The sequence below is a fragment of the Sparus aurata genome, chromosome 24, assembly GCF_900880675.1.
Source record: "Sparus aurata chromosome 24, fSpaAur1.1, whole genome shotgun sequence".
Classification (NCBI taxonomy): domain Eukaryota; kingdom Metazoa; phylum Chordata; class Actinopteri; order Spariformes; family Sparidae; genus Sparus; species Sparus aurata.
Genome location: NC_044210.1, coordinates 19,203,900 through 19,221,868, shown reverse-complemented (window position 1 = coordinate 19,221,868; position 17,969 = coordinate 19,203,900). Strand labels below are relative to the sequence as shown.

The 17,969-nt window shown below is 41.7% G+C and overlaps 2 protein-coding genes across 5 annotated transcripts; one reads left to right on the top strand and one right to left on the bottom strand.

Moving 5' to 3' along the window:
- Nucleotides 1-3,573: 3,573 nt before the first annotated feature.
- cybb (cytochrome b-245, beta polypeptide (chronic granulomatous disease)) lies at nucleotides 3,574-12,085 on the top strand. Its single transcript, XM_030409796.1, has 13 exons — nucleotides 3,574-3,740; nucleotides 4,735-4,827; nucleotides 6,602-6,712; nucleotides 6,818-6,902; nucleotides 7,077-7,225; nucleotides 7,810-7,991; nucleotides 8,265-8,397; nucleotides 8,521-8,613; nucleotides 8,909-9,162; nucleotides 9,654-9,816; nucleotides 10,173-10,319; nucleotides 10,416-10,540; nucleotides 11,428-12,085. Exons 1-13 carry the CDS (start codon nucleotides 3,696-3,698, stop codon nucleotides 11,543-11,545), a joined length of 1,698 nt encoding a protein of 565 aa, XP_030265656.1. The 5' UTR covers nucleotides 3,574-3,695; the 3' UTR covers nucleotides 11,546-12,085.
- Nucleotides 12,086-12,510: 425 nt separating this feature from the next.
- Nucleotides 12,511-15,344, bottom strand: LOC115577055 (dynein light chain Tctex-type 3-like). Of its 4 annotated transcripts, none has more exons than XM_030409848.1 (6): nucleotides 15,164-15,334; nucleotides 14,770-14,811; nucleotides 13,970-14,093; nucleotides 13,771-13,848; nucleotides 12,982-13,060; nucleotides 12,511-12,951 (listed from the first exon to the last, which is right to left on the bottom strand). In XM_030409848.1, the coding sequence occupies exons 1-5, from the start codon at nucleotides 15,197-15,199 to the stop codon at nucleotides 12,987-12,989; spliced, it is 354 nt and encodes a 117-aa protein (XP_030265708.1). In that variant the 5' UTR covers nucleotides 15,200-15,334; the 3' UTR covers nucleotides 12,511-12,951; nucleotides 12,982-12,986. The 4 variants fall into 4 exon arrangements, with proteins under 4 accessions (XP_030265708.1, XP_030265706.1, XP_030265707.1 ...); XM_030409846.1 differs by having other exon boundaries at nucleotides 12,511-12,955; nucleotides 12,986-13,060; XM_030409847.1 differs by having other exon boundaries at nucleotides 12,986-13,060.
- Between the last annotated feature and the right edge of the window lie 2,625 nt (nucleotides 15,345-17,969).

Genomic DNA, 17,969 nt, shown 5'->3' with positions numbered 1-17,969 from the left:
CTTCATTAATTCGTCTGCTGTTCGTTTCTTAGTCTTTCAGTAGTTCATTTCTGATAAAAACACCTGTGAGGCTCGTGGTGGTTCTGAGGGAACACTGATGATCTGTACCACGTTCTGGGTTGGATGTCTAAAAGTCTGGAGATCACTGAGGTCCGTCGGTTTCCTCTGGGGATGAATGTCTGTAAACCTTCAGCGCGGCTCTGTTCACGCACACTGACAGAGCCGAACAACCTTCACTATTATCATCTGAGTTCATCATGTATCATCCGTCCTCTATACATCTCTGTGTCACGACTCAAGAATGCAGAAACCTTCACCATATGTTCGCTGCGAGGTGGAGGCCGCGCTTCTCATTTATTATGACGACCAGATGGAGAGATCGTCAATACACAATGTGGGAGAGAAATAACAGAGAGCCGGGGGAGGAAATTACAGCTGACAGCCTCCAACGTGAAGGGAAATAAAGACGGAGACTGAAAATGTCTTTCTCTGGTGAACTGCTCCTTTAATCGTCCTCTGTGTGTGTGTGTGTGTGTGTGTGTGTGTGTGTGTGGTATTGGACTCATTCTGTCACTTCTCCTGTTTGTCACTCTGCAATTAAACTCCAACATTGTTCGCTCTGAATTATGTATCACACACATACCATGCTGCAACCGCACACACACACACACACACACACACACACACACACACACACACACACACACACACGCACACACACACACACTTTGAGGTACTTCCACTTTACTTTAAGTATTTCTAGTTACTTCATTCTTCCTCTCCACCACATTTATTGTAGTGGAGTGAAAAGTAAATTGTAGATCTGTAAAGTAACTAGTTACTAAAGTAATTAGATACACCAGTTCCTCAGTACTGTACTTCATCTTGAGTAAATCTACTCAGTTACTTTCCATCACTGCCCATTTCAGAATAACACATATAAATACATCAGAGTTATTAAGTTATTATCCAGTAATATAATCTATTTTTACGCGTGTGAATTCCTTCCTGGAATTATTTAAGTCTTGTTGATCGTATTGATGACATCATTATGTATTTGTTGATTCTATTCCGTGTTATTGATCTGAATCTGGGGAGTAAAAGTACAATCATCATCAGCTGAGTGTTAATGTTCAGTGAGCTGTCACGCTCCGCCTCCTCCTGCTAGGTGGCAGCAGCACGCCAACATCTAATCTTCATTCTTTTATCACTTCAAAGTGTTCAAAGTTCAAAGTGTTCAAACTTTATCAGTAACACGTCTGCTCCTTCTTCTTCTCCTTGTTTCTGGAGGACGCACCGCTACGATCCTTCGTGGCCTCACATATCCCAAGATTCTTTGCGCGCCCAAAAAAGAAGAAAGAAAGAGAGAAAATGGCGACATCACGTGGTGTAGATCGTCACTTTCGCGGGCCTGGGCGGCAGAAATGGTGACGTGAGGGTAAAACATCTGGTGACGCAACCAGGAAATGCTCCAAAGGCTAGACCGTCACATTTAACAACGGCTGACGAGGTTAACAAGGTCTCTCTGAAGGACTCGCCTTCAAAGACCACAAAGGCCGAGTCCTTCAGAGGATGCACACCCTGAACTGAGACACGTACCAGGTCCACGAGGCAGCCATTTTCATCTCCGCCCATCATGGCGTTCAGCTCCATGGCGCCTAGTGCTCGCCATTTTATTTCAATTGGTGTGATGTAACTGCTGGTTTTTAATCCCCGTGGACATCCAGCAGTGATCTGATGGACAATAATCCAGAGCGAGCGCCGCAAATCTCACTGAGAGCATCATCGTGTGACTCGTCCTTCATCGCAGCCTTACAAAGAGATTACAACAGAGCTGCTGGAGACGCGTCGCTCGGTGAAGCTGCAGCTGTGATGTGACAAACACACAAACAAACAAACAAACAAACAAACAAACACAAAACAAACAAACAAACACACACACAAACAAACACACAAACAAACAAACAAACACACAAACAACAAACAAACACAAACAAACAAACAAACAAACAAACACACAAACACAAACAAACAAACAAACACAAACAAACAAACAAACACACAAACAAACAAACAAACACACAAACAAACAAACAAACAAACAAACACAAAACAAACAAACAAACACACAAACAAATAAGAGTTGCCTCAAGTACACAAAAAAGTACAGTACTTGAGTAAATGTACTTCACTACATTTATTAAACTTCCTGCTGGTGAGAAACAAAGTGTCAGTACTCAGTAATCAGCTGATATTACCCCTGATGTAAATGTAACTAAGTATATTTACTCAACTACTGTACTCAAGTGCAATTTTAGGGTACTTTTCTGCTAGTTCATACTTCCACTCCACAACATTTATTCAATAACTTATTACTTTTCCTACTTTTAAATCATTTATACTGATTTCATTTTATCTAAGTCGACCTTCAGAAGTATCCAGTACTAATAAACTTTGAGTATAAATACTTTTAAACGTGCTCCTTTGGCTCTGATGCAACATGTAATCTGCAAAGTAACGAGTAACGTTCACACGATGATGAAACTCGTCTCTCTGCTCTGATTTAAACCAAACTCAGGTGCTTCAGCCTGAAACAGGAAGCGTGTGGAAACTGCTCTTCTGTTTTACTTCATCTTTACAAATCGGCCACTTCCTCCGTCTCAGATTCACAACGTTCCCGTCAAGAACCAACTTCCTCCTCAACGGTCACCTGGTTCAGACTCTTCACGTCTCTGAGTTCAGAAACAAGTCTGTGAATCTAAGATCCTCTGAATGGACCTGCTGCAGGAGATCACGTGGAGACGGGTCCAGTTCAAACCCTGCAGAGGTTCTGGTTCCACTTGGACGATGTTCTGCTGCTGCTGGTGTTGAAACTGCCACAATCAAACATAAATACATAAATGAAATAATACGACGATAAAAGCACCGAATGCATTCATTAACTTGTGATAATGTGTGATATTGCTTCTCTATTAATCCACAAATTTATAGAATTTTACGCCATATTTTGCCACAGTTGACTTTTATAAATGTAAAAATAAAGTTTGTAGGAATATTCAGAATATAAACACATAAATACACTTAAAAATGAATAAGTCAGGAAATAAAAGGGAAGATTTAATGACAAAGTGGTTCAAAACAGAAATATCAAATTATAGATTATTAATGACGACATTTATTTTGCATATTTGTTGATTTATTGTTGATTCTGGCAGTTTAAATTCTCCGTGCGATCATTTTAAACGGAACATCTGGTGTGTTTGCACGGCTGGTCGACAGTCGAGTCAGTGAGCAGCTGCAGGTAAAAGGTTGATCATGATATAAAGTCTGAATCTCTTTCATAATATCGTCTCTTTGCTGATCTCTCTCTGACCTCTGACCTTTTCTGATTGCGCTGACTTTGATTTAACGCCTCAGGAGGGAGATTAGACGCTCGGGCTCGATAAGGAATAAGACAGCTTTACAACTGAAGGAGTCGCTGAGGAGAAATTCAGCTTCCTTCTGAAAAGTGACGTGGAGCATCACTTCCTTATTTGCTCCTAATATAAAGTTATAAAGTGAGTCAGCGCTCCACTGCCCTCATTACTCTCCTCCTTCACTGCTTCCTGCTTCCTCGTCTGTTATCACGCTCACACACACTCCGTCACACACACTCCGTCACACACACCTTCTCAGAGCGCTTCACAGTTCACACCATGGGGAACTTTGCTGCCAACGAGGGACTCTCCATCTTCGTTATTGTGAGTATATTTGCTGGAAACTGCAGGTTTTTCTCTCAGGATCTGTTCTTATAAAGCGTTAAATCGACTCTCTTATCTCTGTGAACGGACGGGAGACTAAACCAGAACAGAACGGTTATTCAAATCGAAACTCTACTCAGGTTTTAGACCCTGATTTCAGCTTTACAGTTGATGTAAAATGACACTTCGTTACATTAAAAACGTCTGCTGCATCATTTAAACATGTTCCCACTGTCCATCCAACAGTGTGGAGATCCTGTTTAGGATTTAAACTAGTTTCGCTGGACGTCCTGCAGCTGTAACGACGGATCTGTCGCAGCATCCACAGGGTTTTAAGAGAAGGTTCTGCTACAGTCCAACCCGGTCACCAGAATAAATGTACGATTCTGAAGAACCACAGATTCTTTAAGATGAAACTTGTATCTCTCTCATTTCACGACGCTGTGATTAAGTTCTGGTTAGGGTGAGAAGACATCACCAAACACCAACGTTTGGTACCAACGTCAACTTCGGACGTTTCTGTGGTTTTACAGAACTATTAACTGTGAACTTTATATCCTGGAGACCGGCTGAAACATCTGCACGACTCAGCTGTCATCATTTAAAGACACTGATGAGTAAATGTTCCTTCACTTCAGCTGTTCACAGGTCTAATGGTTGATACACAGAAGAAGAGGAGGAGAAGTTCCAGTCACAGTCTTTTCTTCCAGTCTTTGCTTCTTTTGTGGATTATAGAACAAATTTGGGATTTTTTAATGATAATTCAAAGACAACATAAACACTTTTAAACATGATGCTCTGAAAGAAATACATGTATTTTCATGTTTATTTCATGTTTTTTCCACCCGTTCTGAAACTCTTGTATTGTATCTGTACATTCTGAATGTACGGAGCCTGATCTCTGAACAGTAACGCTCTTCTGGTTTCGATTTATTTTGCCTCACTGGACTGAAACCTTTTGACTGAACGTGAAACGTGTCTGCTTGTGTCACAGCTGGTGTGGCTCGGGATCAACGCCTTCCTGTTCGTCTTCTTCTACATGAAGTACCTGGGGGATAGCTGGTTCTACACCAGAGAACTGCTCGGGGTGAGTCCGACCCGACCACAGAGGCTTTTAATTACCATTCACATTTCATGAAAAACTTTATAAATCTATTATAACTCATCTGCTCTGAGGTGATGTTGCAACTTTTCTCAGCTCGGTTCTGTTTCTTGAATCTAAAATCATCACACACATTTCAGGGAGAGAAGATATATTATTATATATATCTATATCTATTAAGATATAAATAACAAATCAAACCATTCATGAAAGTTGAGGGAAAGTATGAAATGAGTCATTTCAGAAACAGTTGTCAGCAGGCTGTCTCAGTTCCTCTAAAAGGACAGGGAAGTTCCCGACATTACCATCAAGCTTTACTAATGATGCCCACACTCTTCTTCTTCTTCTCCTTTTTTAAACATGTATGTCCACCAGCAGAATACAGTATACAGAGCTGGAGTACAGCCGCAACGATTCAGGTCACTTTATAGGCAAAAACACTAAAAGTTCTCCTGTTACAGCCTCTGAAACATACAATCATACAAACAACATTTCTTTATTTTATTATTCTTCTTCTACGACATTAAACGTCATATATTTGAATTTTGGACTTGAACACATCGCTTTGGCCTTTTGGAAACTGTGATGAATGTTTATTTACTATTTCATAGACTTGAGATGCAAAAGGACAAAGAAATCAGTCATTAAGATCTAAATCCATTTTCTTGACACAGTGTTGCATCATTCTCCTGAACGACTGAAGCGGACTTGTTTTTTCACACACTCCAAAACTCTATTAAAACTTTGCAGAATTAGCTGTTAGCACTTCCTGTTAGCAGTGTGCTCATGGATGTCCAGACAACTATCACTGGACTACTTTGATACTAAAAGAAAATTAAAAACATGGCTTTTCTAAGGCAAGTTCTGCACATTGGAGGAGCGTCTTTCTTTCTCGGATTTTAAAGGAAATCTACAGACCAGTTAATTGATGGACATCAGAATTAATTACAACCTTGGAAAGTCAAAGTCACACTGAATATAAAAATATGTTTATCATGTGTTTTATAACTCTGAATAAGAGAGTGACATGTGCAGAACTTGCTTTAGAAACATCATGTTTTTAAGTTTCCTTCAGTCTCACAGTGATCCAGTGATAGTTATCTGAACATCTGTGAGTTCACTGCTAACAGGAAGTTCTAACAGCTAATTCAGCTCCCTGTTAATGGAGTTCTGGAGCATTTAAGTCCTTTAGCACTTACCATTATCTCAGCTGACACATATCGTTAGGTGCAAATAAACACATGTTTCCAGAGAAACACTTCATAATGTATTCCCGCAAACACCTCCACACCCACAGTAATCACACCTGCTTTATCTGCACTGCCTTCTGTTTATAATTAAACTGCACTGTAGTGAAGGGAAGTAGGTCTGACGCGAGGGTGAAAGATTGATCTGTGGTCACAGCTGGCTTCATGAAACACCACCAGCTGCAGAGAGAAGTGAAACACTGATGCTCCTTCAGCCTGTGTGAAGACTTTATCATGTGTTTGTTCTCTGTTCAGATATCAGATGAGCAACACTATCTGAAGTTGCAGCTTTGTACCTTTTATAAAAAGAAAACCTCAAGTATCAAGAGTATAACTTCATACTAATGAGATATACTGTAATATCTGCAGACAACAAACCTCACGCCTGTTCTGATTAAAACTCATTTCCATGTGTAGTTTTAGTTCTTTGTGTTCATGTCAGTTTGTGGTTAACTGGACAAATTGTCAGTATTTAATATCTGAAGTAACAAAGCTCTTCTTTATCCCATCAGCACGCTCTGTCGTGGGCCCGAGCTCCCGCCGGCTGCCTCAACTTCAACTGTATGCTCATTCTGCTGCCCGTCTGTCGAAACCTCCTCTCCTTCCTACGTGGCTCCATCCAGGTATCCATGCAGACCACGTTTACTCCAAAACAACTAGTATTAGTGGCCATTTAATCAACCGTTAATATAGAATCATAATATCTGTTCTTCTTTGTTTGTCTTTAGTACTGCAGCCGTACAGCAGCTCGGCAGCTAGATCGAAACATAACTTTCCACAAGCTGGTGGCGTACATGATCGCCTTCCACACAGGTGTTGTTTTCATTCGTTCAGTGTATTTGCTTTAAAACATTCAGTTTTAGTCTATCTCTGTTAGTAATAAGCAGTATTTTGCAGATTCTACAATCTCATGTATATATTATTCATATTCAGAAAAGCTTTGACGAATTAAAGTCACTGTTTTTGTGATATAACTTCTTTTCACAGCCGTGCACATCATTGCACACTTGTTTAACTTCGAGTATTTCATGGATGCCCAGCTGAACCGCAACAGCAGCCTTCTTCCCTTCGTCCTGTCTGAAATCGGCAACGGAGACAACGCCTCCTTCCTGAACCCCATCAGGAGCAACGAGACGGTGAGTTCAGTGTTGTAGAATGAACCTGCAGCTTTGTTCTCAATCCTACGCGTCGTTTGTAATTCTTGTCTTACTGAAAATGCGAAATCCCCTCGGCTTAATTGCAAAATTTGGTTTCCAAGAGAAAAAAATAGAAAATAGTATTACTTCATCCAACAAACTTCCTCATTTGAGGTATTTGTCTCTCTATCTTTGGTAATTCTCCTCCTCCTTCCTCTTTGCTCTTACAGATTTGAGCATTTCTTCAAAAGCAGTAACAGAAACATTTGGTTAAATTATTAATTGTCTTACTCAACCTGGCGTGTGTAAACTGACTGATTTCAGTTGCGTTGGTCTGATACTCCTCTCAGTAACGTCTAACCCTGATGTCCAAACAGGGGGAGAACTATGACAAAATACATATCTGGCACATAGGGAAGTTAGCCAATAAACATGACCTGCAGAAGTGATTCAAGTGGAAACAAGTGATGAAATGTTTGAGGTGAAGACCCTGTGACACGACCCACGCCATGACGGGTCAGCTGTGCGGTGTTTAAGTTTTAAAAGTGACGAACAGTGAAATATCTGACGGTGTTTTGGTGCAGAATCCTACCATCGTCATGTTCACCACCATCGCCGGGCTGACGGGCGTCGCCATCACGCTGGCCCTCATCCTCATCATCACGTCGTCCATGGAGGTGATCCGCAGGTCGTACTTCGAGGTGTTCTGGTACACCCACCATCTGTTCATCATCTTCTTCATCGGACTCGTGCTCCACGGCTTCGGGTAGGAAAACACAATTAGATTCAATCCTTTCTGAGGAAATTCTGCCTGCCTTAGAGACACTTTTTAATGACCATGACCCTGTTCTGACTCAGTCCTGATTCACAATTTACAGAGAAATTACTCAGTTTTTACTTTTATTTTGGGTCAAACTTGACTTGAACATGACTCAACTTTGACTCAGTCTTAACTTCAACAAGACCATGTCGTGACCCAGTCGTGACTCGACACCTGGTTCATTCACAGTAATATAACTATTTTGTCCATTGGCTGCAGGCGGATCGTGCGAGGACAGACGGAAAAAAGCATGAATGTAAGCAACCCATTGGTTTGTGCTGATCATTTTGAAGACTGGGGAAAAAACGACTCCTTCTGTCCCGTACCAAAGTTCGCTGGAAACCCACCGATGGTGAGCTGTTAGACAAGTGATTCATGTTGATCGGTCTACTTCAATCACTGGCTTGAGCATGCAACATCATCTTTTTAGCTGTTAATATTAATATAAATGGTCTTTTATTGTCCTGCTCTGCAGACATGGAAGTATGTGGTGGGCCCGATGATCCTCTATGTGTGCGAGAGGATCGTCCGCCTCTATCGATCCCACCAGAAAGTCGTCATCACCAAGGTGCGTATGTGCTAAAATAAAAGACATGTATACTGTTGTAGTGTCTCAAGGGAAAGCAGCAGTTTGCTGACATGTCCTCAAGAAAAGGTCGAGCTCTGACAAACACTTTTAGCTTCGCAGCTACAGTGAAGTATTTCGGTGAAAGAAAAGGTGTAAATAAAGAAATCAATTTGGGATCTCAGGGCTTCCAGAGACCTGCAAACCACTAGTGCCTCACTCAAGCAGTAGGAAGACATGTCAGCATTGATTTTGAGACGGTGGGTCACATGACATGCTGTTTGCACCTGTCCCTCAGGTGGTGATGCATCCCTCCAAGACTCTGGAGCTGCAGATGAAGAAGAAAGGCTTCCACATGGAGGTGGGGCAGTACGTCTTCATCCAGTGTCCGTCCGTCTCCAGGCTGGAGTGGCACCCCTTCACCCTGACCTCCGCCCCCGAGGAGGACTACTTCAGCGCCCACATCCGTATCGTTGGAGACTGGACTCAGGCGCTGTATGAGGCCTGTGGAGGAGACAAAACGGAGCCTCAGGAGGCCTGGCAACTACCCAAGTATGACACCGGGAAACTGTAGCTGAAATTGCCTGTGATTACATATGATTGCACCCTAAGCCTCCTCCATGTTGCTCTCCTTTCAAACTCCAGCAGTCGGGGTCAAATTTACAGCCCAGAGGCTTTTTATTGTCAATCTTTGTATTCTTTTTCCTGTCAGGGTTGAGAGGAGAAGCAGGGAAATTGTTGAAATTATACAATATTACTCTCCCCCCAATGTCAAAGTAGTCATCCTGGTGAGCGAGCTGGAACATTGTTCTGCTTCCTGCAGACCAAACCATTAACAACAGACGCAGTTAATCAGAGTCGGACCTCCAGGGACACAATTTGACTCAAACGTGCTTCATGAATGCTACGAAGAGCTACGTAGACACAGAAGACACACCGATGGACTCATATGGACATGAGACATTGTTTTCAGGAAAGCTAGAAAGTATTTGTTCTGTGGATCCTATTGTTATCTGTCTAATCAGTCCTCTCTGTGTTCTCAGGCTGGCAATCGACGGCCCGTTTGGTACGGCCAGCGAGGACGTATTCCGTTACGAGGTTGTGATGCTGGTTGGCGCTGGAATCGGCGTGACTCCGTTCGCCTCCATCCTCAAGTCGGTGTGGTACAAACACATCCAGAACAACCAGGAGGTCTTCACCAAGAAGGTGAGGCAGCAAACTAACTGTTACTGCCACCCAAGGTCCACTTACTAGCTTTGTCCAGAGCCCTCAGCCCTCGTATTGCATGGTCTTAACTTTACTCAGGAAGAACAAGAGATCCAAAGAACATTTCCTGCAAGTATCAAAACAATCCTGACTTATATCCAAGTTTTCTTTAAGCTTTTTAACTGTATCACATGTTCACCATCGGCAGACATGACAATCTCCTGATGAAGACCATGTGATACAGCTGAAAGCTCCAGCTCCACATGCATTCGTTGGAGATCTAATATTCTCGGTTGTCATATAAAGACTTTCTGACTTAAAAACAAAGTAAATAAAGAGACGTTTGTGTGTTGCAGATCTATTTCTACTGGCTGTGCCCAGAGACGCAGGCCTTTGAGTGGTTTGCTGACCTGCTGCAGTCTCTGGAGGGTCAGATGACTGAGAAGGGAATGACCGACTTCCTCAGCTACAACATCTACCTCACCCGCTGGAAGGAGACGGAGGTATGACCGGCTCATGTGACGACCTTCTCACTGCATTTTCAAGATTAATGTAACGAACCACTGTGTGAAAACAAATGTGGTCTTTTTCTTTGTCAGGCGGCTCACATCCGTGTTCACCACGAGGCGGAAAATGACCCGATCACAGGACTCAAACAGAAGACTTTATATGGGAAACCCAACTGGGACAACGAGTTCACCAACATAGCAACGAAGCACCCGGGGTGAGGCCCTAACACACATATACAGAGTAGTTACTCAGTAGACTCATTAACTACTAATTACTTACTCATTCGTTACTTTTTACTGTATCCTCCAGTAAAGTAAGACATCATACTGAGTAGTTACCCAGCAAAGACTCATTAACTACTAATTACTTACTCATTAACTACTTTTTACTGTATTCTCCAGTAAAGTAAGACATCATACTGAGTAGTTACCCAACAAAGACTCATTAACTACTAATTACTTACTCATTAACTACTTTTTACTGTATTCTCCAGTAAAGTAAGACATCATACTGAGTAGTTACCCAACAAAGACTCATTAACTACTAATTACTTACTCATTAACTACTTTTTACTGTATTCTCCAGTAAAGTAAGACATCATACTGAGTAGTTACCCAACAAAGACTCATTAACTACTATTTACTTACTCATTCGTTACTTTTTACTGTATCCTCCAGTAAACTAAGACATCATACTGAGTAGTTACCAACAAAGACTCATTAACTACTAATTACTTACTCATTAGTTATTTTTTACTGTGTCCTCCAGTAAAGTAAGACATCATACTGAGTAGTTACCAACAAAGACTCATTAACTACTAATTACTTACTCATTAACTACTTTTTACTGTATACTCCAGTAAAGTAAAACATCATACTGAGTAGTTACCCAACAAAGACTCATTAACTACTAATTACTTACTCATTAGTTACTTTTTACTGTATTCTCCAGTAAAGTAAGACATCATACTGAGTAGTTACCCAACAAAGACTCATTAACTACTAATTACTTACCCATAAGTTACTCTTTGAAGTCACTTTACTTGAAATGTTTCGTCACTGTTGTCCCTGCTGCTAATATTGAAATGTTGGCGTCCTGCAGGACTAAAGTGGGCGTCTTCCTGTGTGGTCCGCCTCAGTTGGGCAAATCTCTAGAGAAACAGTGTCTGTCCCACTCTGAGGCCAACGTCAAGTTCATCTTCAACAAGGAGAACTTCTAAAACAACTTCTGAAGGACGACCAGGAAACACCAAGAGAGGAAACGTCACAAGTATCAGCGAGACTGACAGTTACATTTTGAATGAGCTGCGTTCACATCAGTATCTTCACTTCTCACCACAGACGTTTTGTAAAGACGCCGTTGTTGCTCAAAGATGTGTTTTTCCACATTACCTTGTTCTCCTTTTCTTCCACATCTATCGGTTAAACGACTGGTTTCTAAACTTTTCTTCCTATTTTCTTTATTCACGTTTAGCGTTGTCTATTTGCTGGACACAGTCAGGACTTCTGGGAGGCAAGAAAAAGGGAAACAAACCTTCTGTCCACTTTCATTTGTTGTGCATCAGGAGAAAGCTTTTGCCAGCATTTATAAATATTGTTCATGTGAATTTTATAGATAAGAAAGTAAGTTTGTATTATTTTTTTACCTTTATTGTTCAGCTTTATTGTTCCTTGTTTGAGCTTCGCTGCTACTCCTGTGTAAATAGATTTGGGAGGTGAATTCTTTGTATGTGTGCCAATAAAGCTGATTCTGACTCTAATTCTGATTGTTGTTGGTTTAGTTTGGCTGGAAAAATTACGAAACAAGCAGACTTCTGGTCATCGAAGTCACTCATATGAATAATGCTTGAGTAAAAGTCTTAAAGTGTCACATATTTCATATTCTTTGGTGTTAAAAAAGTTTCTAGTGATAAATTTAGTTAATAAGTACAAACAAAGGTAAATTAAACATATATTTACGTGTGTATAAACTGTTTACTTAGCGTTTACTTGGCATCAGCGTTTGGAGTTTGAGAACTTGATTTTAAAAAGTGCGATGTCATTAAAATGTATTATTTTATTTTAAGCACAGAACACAGAAGTGGATCTAAACAATGGAGAAAGGAGAACTGCAAGACAATTCAAACTGAGGGACAAAGAAAACTTTTCTCGGCTTCTGGTATAAAATAAACAGAATAAACAAAAATAAATCTCTTCATGTTTATTTTCCTGCAGCTCTGAGTACAAAACTCTCCTCTTCCTCTCGTTGACACGATAACAAACATCAGAAAACACAGAAGAATCAAACTGGATGTGTTGATGATTTCAGCTGCTTCATGCTGTCAGGCTTCAGTGATAAATATCAGCTAAATGAAACTATTAAAGCACTGCAGTGACATGAGAAGATAAATACAATAAGACGATGATGTTTTCATGCATCTGAAGGCAGAAACACGAGAAAATAATACAGCTGGTTTCTTTTCTGCAGCTTTAACCGAGTGGCACCGACACACAGCGGTGTGGATGTGACTCTGTGGCACTTTGTGGCCCCCTGCTGGTCACATGAACACGCTGCACTCCTCCCCTGGTGTAGTGATGGTCATCTGTAAGTGTGTGTGTGTGTGTGTGTGTGTGTGTGTGTGTGTGTGTGTGTGTGTGTGTGTGTGTGTGTGTGTGGGTGTCCTATGCGATAGCCACAGCGAACACACTGACCACACAGTACATGGTGCGGTTCTCCCATCTGACGGTGCAACTTCCTGCAGAGATGAAACGACACACAGGTGAGAAAACAGAGGAACGATGAACAGAGAAAAAACAAGAGGAAGTAAAGTAAACAGAACTGAACAAAACACCAGAAAATAAATAAATGTTTAAAAATATAACGTTCAGCTCTGTACGACACAATCGGCTTTAAATAAGGCTGCAGGTCAACGTAACTTCTGTTTGTTTTGTTTGCAAGAAAACTTCTCTTTTAAATCTTCGTCTGCATCCAAAACACGTCTTATTTCTGAAATGTGAAAACATTTATTGTTCAGTATCATATTTTAATGTCTGATTTCTGAGTGTGATGTTTAAGCTCTTCGGTGCTCTGCTAACAATCCAAACACACAACAAGTTTCAAAACTATTAAGATTCATCTGGAGAAGTTTAATAAAAATGCTTGTAGCACTAGTTTAGCCTTGTTACTTTATTCAAAAACATGTCATTAACATGTCGTCTGCTGATTGTCTTCACAATTAAGAGTCTGCTGATAATCTAACAGTCAAGAGCTTCACATAGAGGCCGTCTCCAAGGCTTTTAACCAAATCCATCAGTCTAGAAAAAAACGCGTGAAACAATGATTTATTATTATTATAAACACTTGATTAAAAATGGAACCAAAGTGAAAGAAAATCTCTCAAATATCTTCAGAAAACTGAATTTCCACCAGAGCACGCTCCTCTCTGTGACTTCACACTCTGCTTACCGTCCATGGCGGTGTCCCAGTAGCAGGAGTTAGCTGTGTGGAGGCCCGCTCCCGTTTTCTGCATCACAGCACACGTCACTGTACAGACAAACAGTCACAATAAACACGTCTGGATGCAATCTCACCTAAACATCATATATTATATATTTAGGTTAAATGGAGACGTGCAGCAGGACTGATGAAGTTCATCTGAACACACCGATGTATTTGTACGGTTTCCCCACTTTGACCATCTGAGTGAGGCAGCGCTCCACGATGCTCGCTGTCCATTTGTTCACCAGACTCTGGCTGTAGTCATCACTCCCGACGACGCTCTCAATACACTGACACACACACACACACACACACACACACACACACACACACACACACACACACAGATAGCACGTCAGTGTTTACAGTCATGTGGGAATCACTGGGTGCTGGTTCACCCCGAGGAGACAAAATCACAGAGCAGACACTGTTTCCTGTTTCAGCACAAACACAAAATTCCTGAGCTTTAACGTGTTTGCTCTCTAATAAGTTCGTCACTAAACGTAAGAGCTGACATGTAACCTTTGAGAACAGGACAAAAAATATAATCTAAATAAAACCTGTCAGGAGGTTTCTGCCTCATGTGACAGAAACAGACTTTAAAAACAGCCTACAGCAAAAGTTATCTTCTCTAACTGTAAAAAACATTCTTGAAGAATAAACACTGAACCTCTGCAGGAGCACAGGAGGTTTGTTTCTCTACTGGAACTAAAATGTGTCTGCATAACATTTAAATGACAAATATTTAGTGACATTTAAAGACAATTTACACATAAAACTTCTGCAATACAGCCCATAATTTACAGAATCACATGTGTTATTGTTATTTTACTTCTTTGTATTTCATTTCATACATTCACAAAACAGACTTCTGAGTGTGTCATTGCTGTGATATAATAATAATGATTATTACAACCTTTAGAGAGAGAAACAATGGTGGGCTTGATGTTAAATGGTTGTGATTACCTCTTTAACAATGCTATCAGCCTCCTCAGAGTTGAAGGAGCCCTGAAAGTATTAAACAACAACATTAAGAAATTGTGAAAACCACCTACAGTTACAGTCAGACATTGAAGGCTGATTATTAAACACACAAATCACAGTTTAACGTTAACTCCATGTAGGATTAATACTAGAAATACATAATTACTCGTATACAGAGAGGCAATAAGCTAGTACTAATTCATAAAGATATAAACCACAGTGTTATATTATGATTCTATACTGAAAAATACAGAATTAGCATCAAAAATCAGCTTGGACGTAACGTTAGGAGTGGCTAGCTTGGGAAGCTAGCCAGCTGTTAGCTAGCTTGTTTCTCGCTTCACATATTCAGAAAGACGTTGATTCACACACAGACCTCGTTGCCGTTATGATATTCCTCCATTCCTCTCATCGGTCGCGGCGGTGAGGAGGTGAAAGTCTTTATTTTACGGGGTTAAAAACAGAAGAGAAATACGGAGATGTTGTGGACTTCCTGTGAGCTGTCAACAGCGCCAACGAAGAAGACGAGCGACCGAAAACCCCCGAAGAAGAAAAGGCGCGCTAGCTAGCTAACCGCTGACACCTGCTGGAGCTTTGTCGCTAATTCACTCTAGTTTACTCAGTTAAAACATCGGAAAACTGTGAAGAAGAACACTTAATCAATAAAAGCTCATGTTACGTGACACTATGTCAGAAATAACATGCTTAGACTCACTTAGAGATATGAAATGCGACCGTTTCGTCCTTTTTTGTTCTTCTCTTGTCTTCTTGTCTTCTTCTTCTTCTTCTGTCGCCTTCTTCTGCTGTTTTCTTGTGCTCCCGTCTTCTTCTTCTTCTTCTTCTTCTCCTGTCTTCCCTCTTCTTCTTCTCCTGTCTTCTTTTTCACCTTCTTCTTCTCCTTCTCCTTCTCGTCCAGATCAGAGCAGAATCTGATGTGTCTCTGGGTGTTTATTCCTCCAGAAGTCTGAGTCTCTCCTCTGAAAATCTTTTAAACAGATAATATCCTTATAGAGGTCTAATACTCAGTGACAGCTCGTACACATAGATAATTATCGGAGTCTGCAGGTTCACCTTTCAGCCTACAGTCAGCTCCAACATAAGGTACAGCAGCCTCACCTGACAGGTGACACGCAGGGCAAAATCTCTCTGTCAGGTACCAGCTGCTGCTCATTAATCTTACAATCATGAGTTTGTCCTTTCATTGAGAACATCAACCTTAAACACAAAAGTTTACATTAAATGTGAAAACTGGAGAAAAACAATCGACTCACATTCGGTTTCATATAAAAATTCTTTACTGATGTCACAAAAATCCAAACGATAAAAAACTGTTAAATGAGATTATCATGTCAGAATATAAAACTGATGCGTACAGATCACATCCAAAGTGCAAAATGTGCTCAAAGGCCAAGTCACAATAAATAAGTGTATTTACATCCTCACAGTTTAACACACACACACACACACACACACACACACACACACGTCGAGGCTCAGCTGCTGGGTAGAAAACAAGGTGCTGCTGGTCATACTGGTGGAGGCTCAGCTGTAGGTCACTTGTGATTGGACAGTGGTTTAACGTGTAGTGGTTGATTAAAGATGGAGGCAAACGTGTTAAATTCACAGAGATCATCACCTGGCTCGTCTCATTACAAAGAAACCAATCAGAATGCTCCACTATAAAGTTGCAATATTTGCCACATGACAAATTCAGACTGTAGCTGCAGTTAGCTCAGTCCGGACAGCTAGATGCACGGCTAACTGAGCTAACTGCAGCTAGCTGTCCGGACTGGGAGCTAGCAGCAGTCAGCTCAGTTAGCCCTGCAGCTAGCTGTCTGGACTGGGAGCTAGCTGCAGTTAGCTCAGTTAGCCGTGCAGCTAGCTGTCCGGACTGGGAGTTAGCTGCAGTTAGCTCAGTTAGCGGTGCAGCTAGCTGTCCGGACTGGGAGCTAGCTGCAGTTAGCTCAGTTAGCCGTGCATCTAGCTGTCCTGGACTGGGAGCTAGCAGCAGTCAGATCAGTTAGCCATGCAGCTAGCTGTCTGGACGGGGAGCTAGCTGCAGTTAGCCGTGCAGCTAGCTGTCCGGACTGCGTGCTAGCTGCAGTTAGCTCAGCTAGCCCTGCAGCTAGCTGTCCGGACTGGGAGCTAGCTGCAGTTAGCTCAGTTAGCCGTGCATCTAGCTGTCCGGACTGGGAGCTAGCAGCAGTCAGATCAGTTAGCCATGCAGCTAGCTGTCTGGACGGGGAGCTAGCTGCAGTTAGCCGTGCAGCTAGCTGTCCGGACTGCGTGCTAGCTGCAGTTAGCTCAGTTAGCCCTGCAGCTAGCTGTCCGGACTGCGTTCTAGCTGCAGTTAGCTCAGTTAGCCGTGCAGCTAGCTGTCTGGACTGGGAGCTAGCTGCAGTTAGCTCAGTTAGCCGTGCAGCTAGCTGTCTGGACTGGGAGAACTGGTCATGTTTATACCGCTGGTTCAGGCGCGGAGCGGCTAGCCGCAGCTCTGTCGGAGGAACAAGTGAAGACGTGAATCTGTCACAGCTCATCTCTGCTGTGGCTTCACTCGGTGCTTCAGTCTGACACGATGAGTGGTTCTGGTCCGGTCCAGAGGAGCTGGAGGCTCCTGCTCACCACAGATCTATAAGGAAACACTTTCATCCCGAGGGGAACCGCTGAGACACAGTTAAAGGTTCCCTGTGGAGTTTTAGACCTGCAGGCTTGTTAACATGGATGAAAACAACATATTTAAAATACTTAAAAATCAACTATATACATGTTTTTTGATGGATGAATTCACTCGACATGTTCGTCAGACCCGAACCCTTCATGATACCAACAGGACCATGTGAGATTTTATACTGGATCCTGATAAAATGAGATCAGTTGATGGTGAATTTCCATGATTGGATAATTGTTCATAAAGCTGTCGAGCTCATTAACAAACAGTCCAGTAACGATCTCCTGACTCATTCTTTAATGTCCACAGGGAGAGCCTGCGCCTCTGCAGTAAAGTGATTCCAGCATGTTTTAGTGCCATTTTAAGATTTTTATATTCATTTGTTTCTGGATGCTTTTAGAAGAAAACTCCACAGGGCTGCTTTGTGTTTGCCTCCGCCTCGCTGCTAATGAACCTTCTCACGCTTTGGTCGTTTTGACGATGACTGAAGCCGCCTGAGAGATTACTTGTGGGA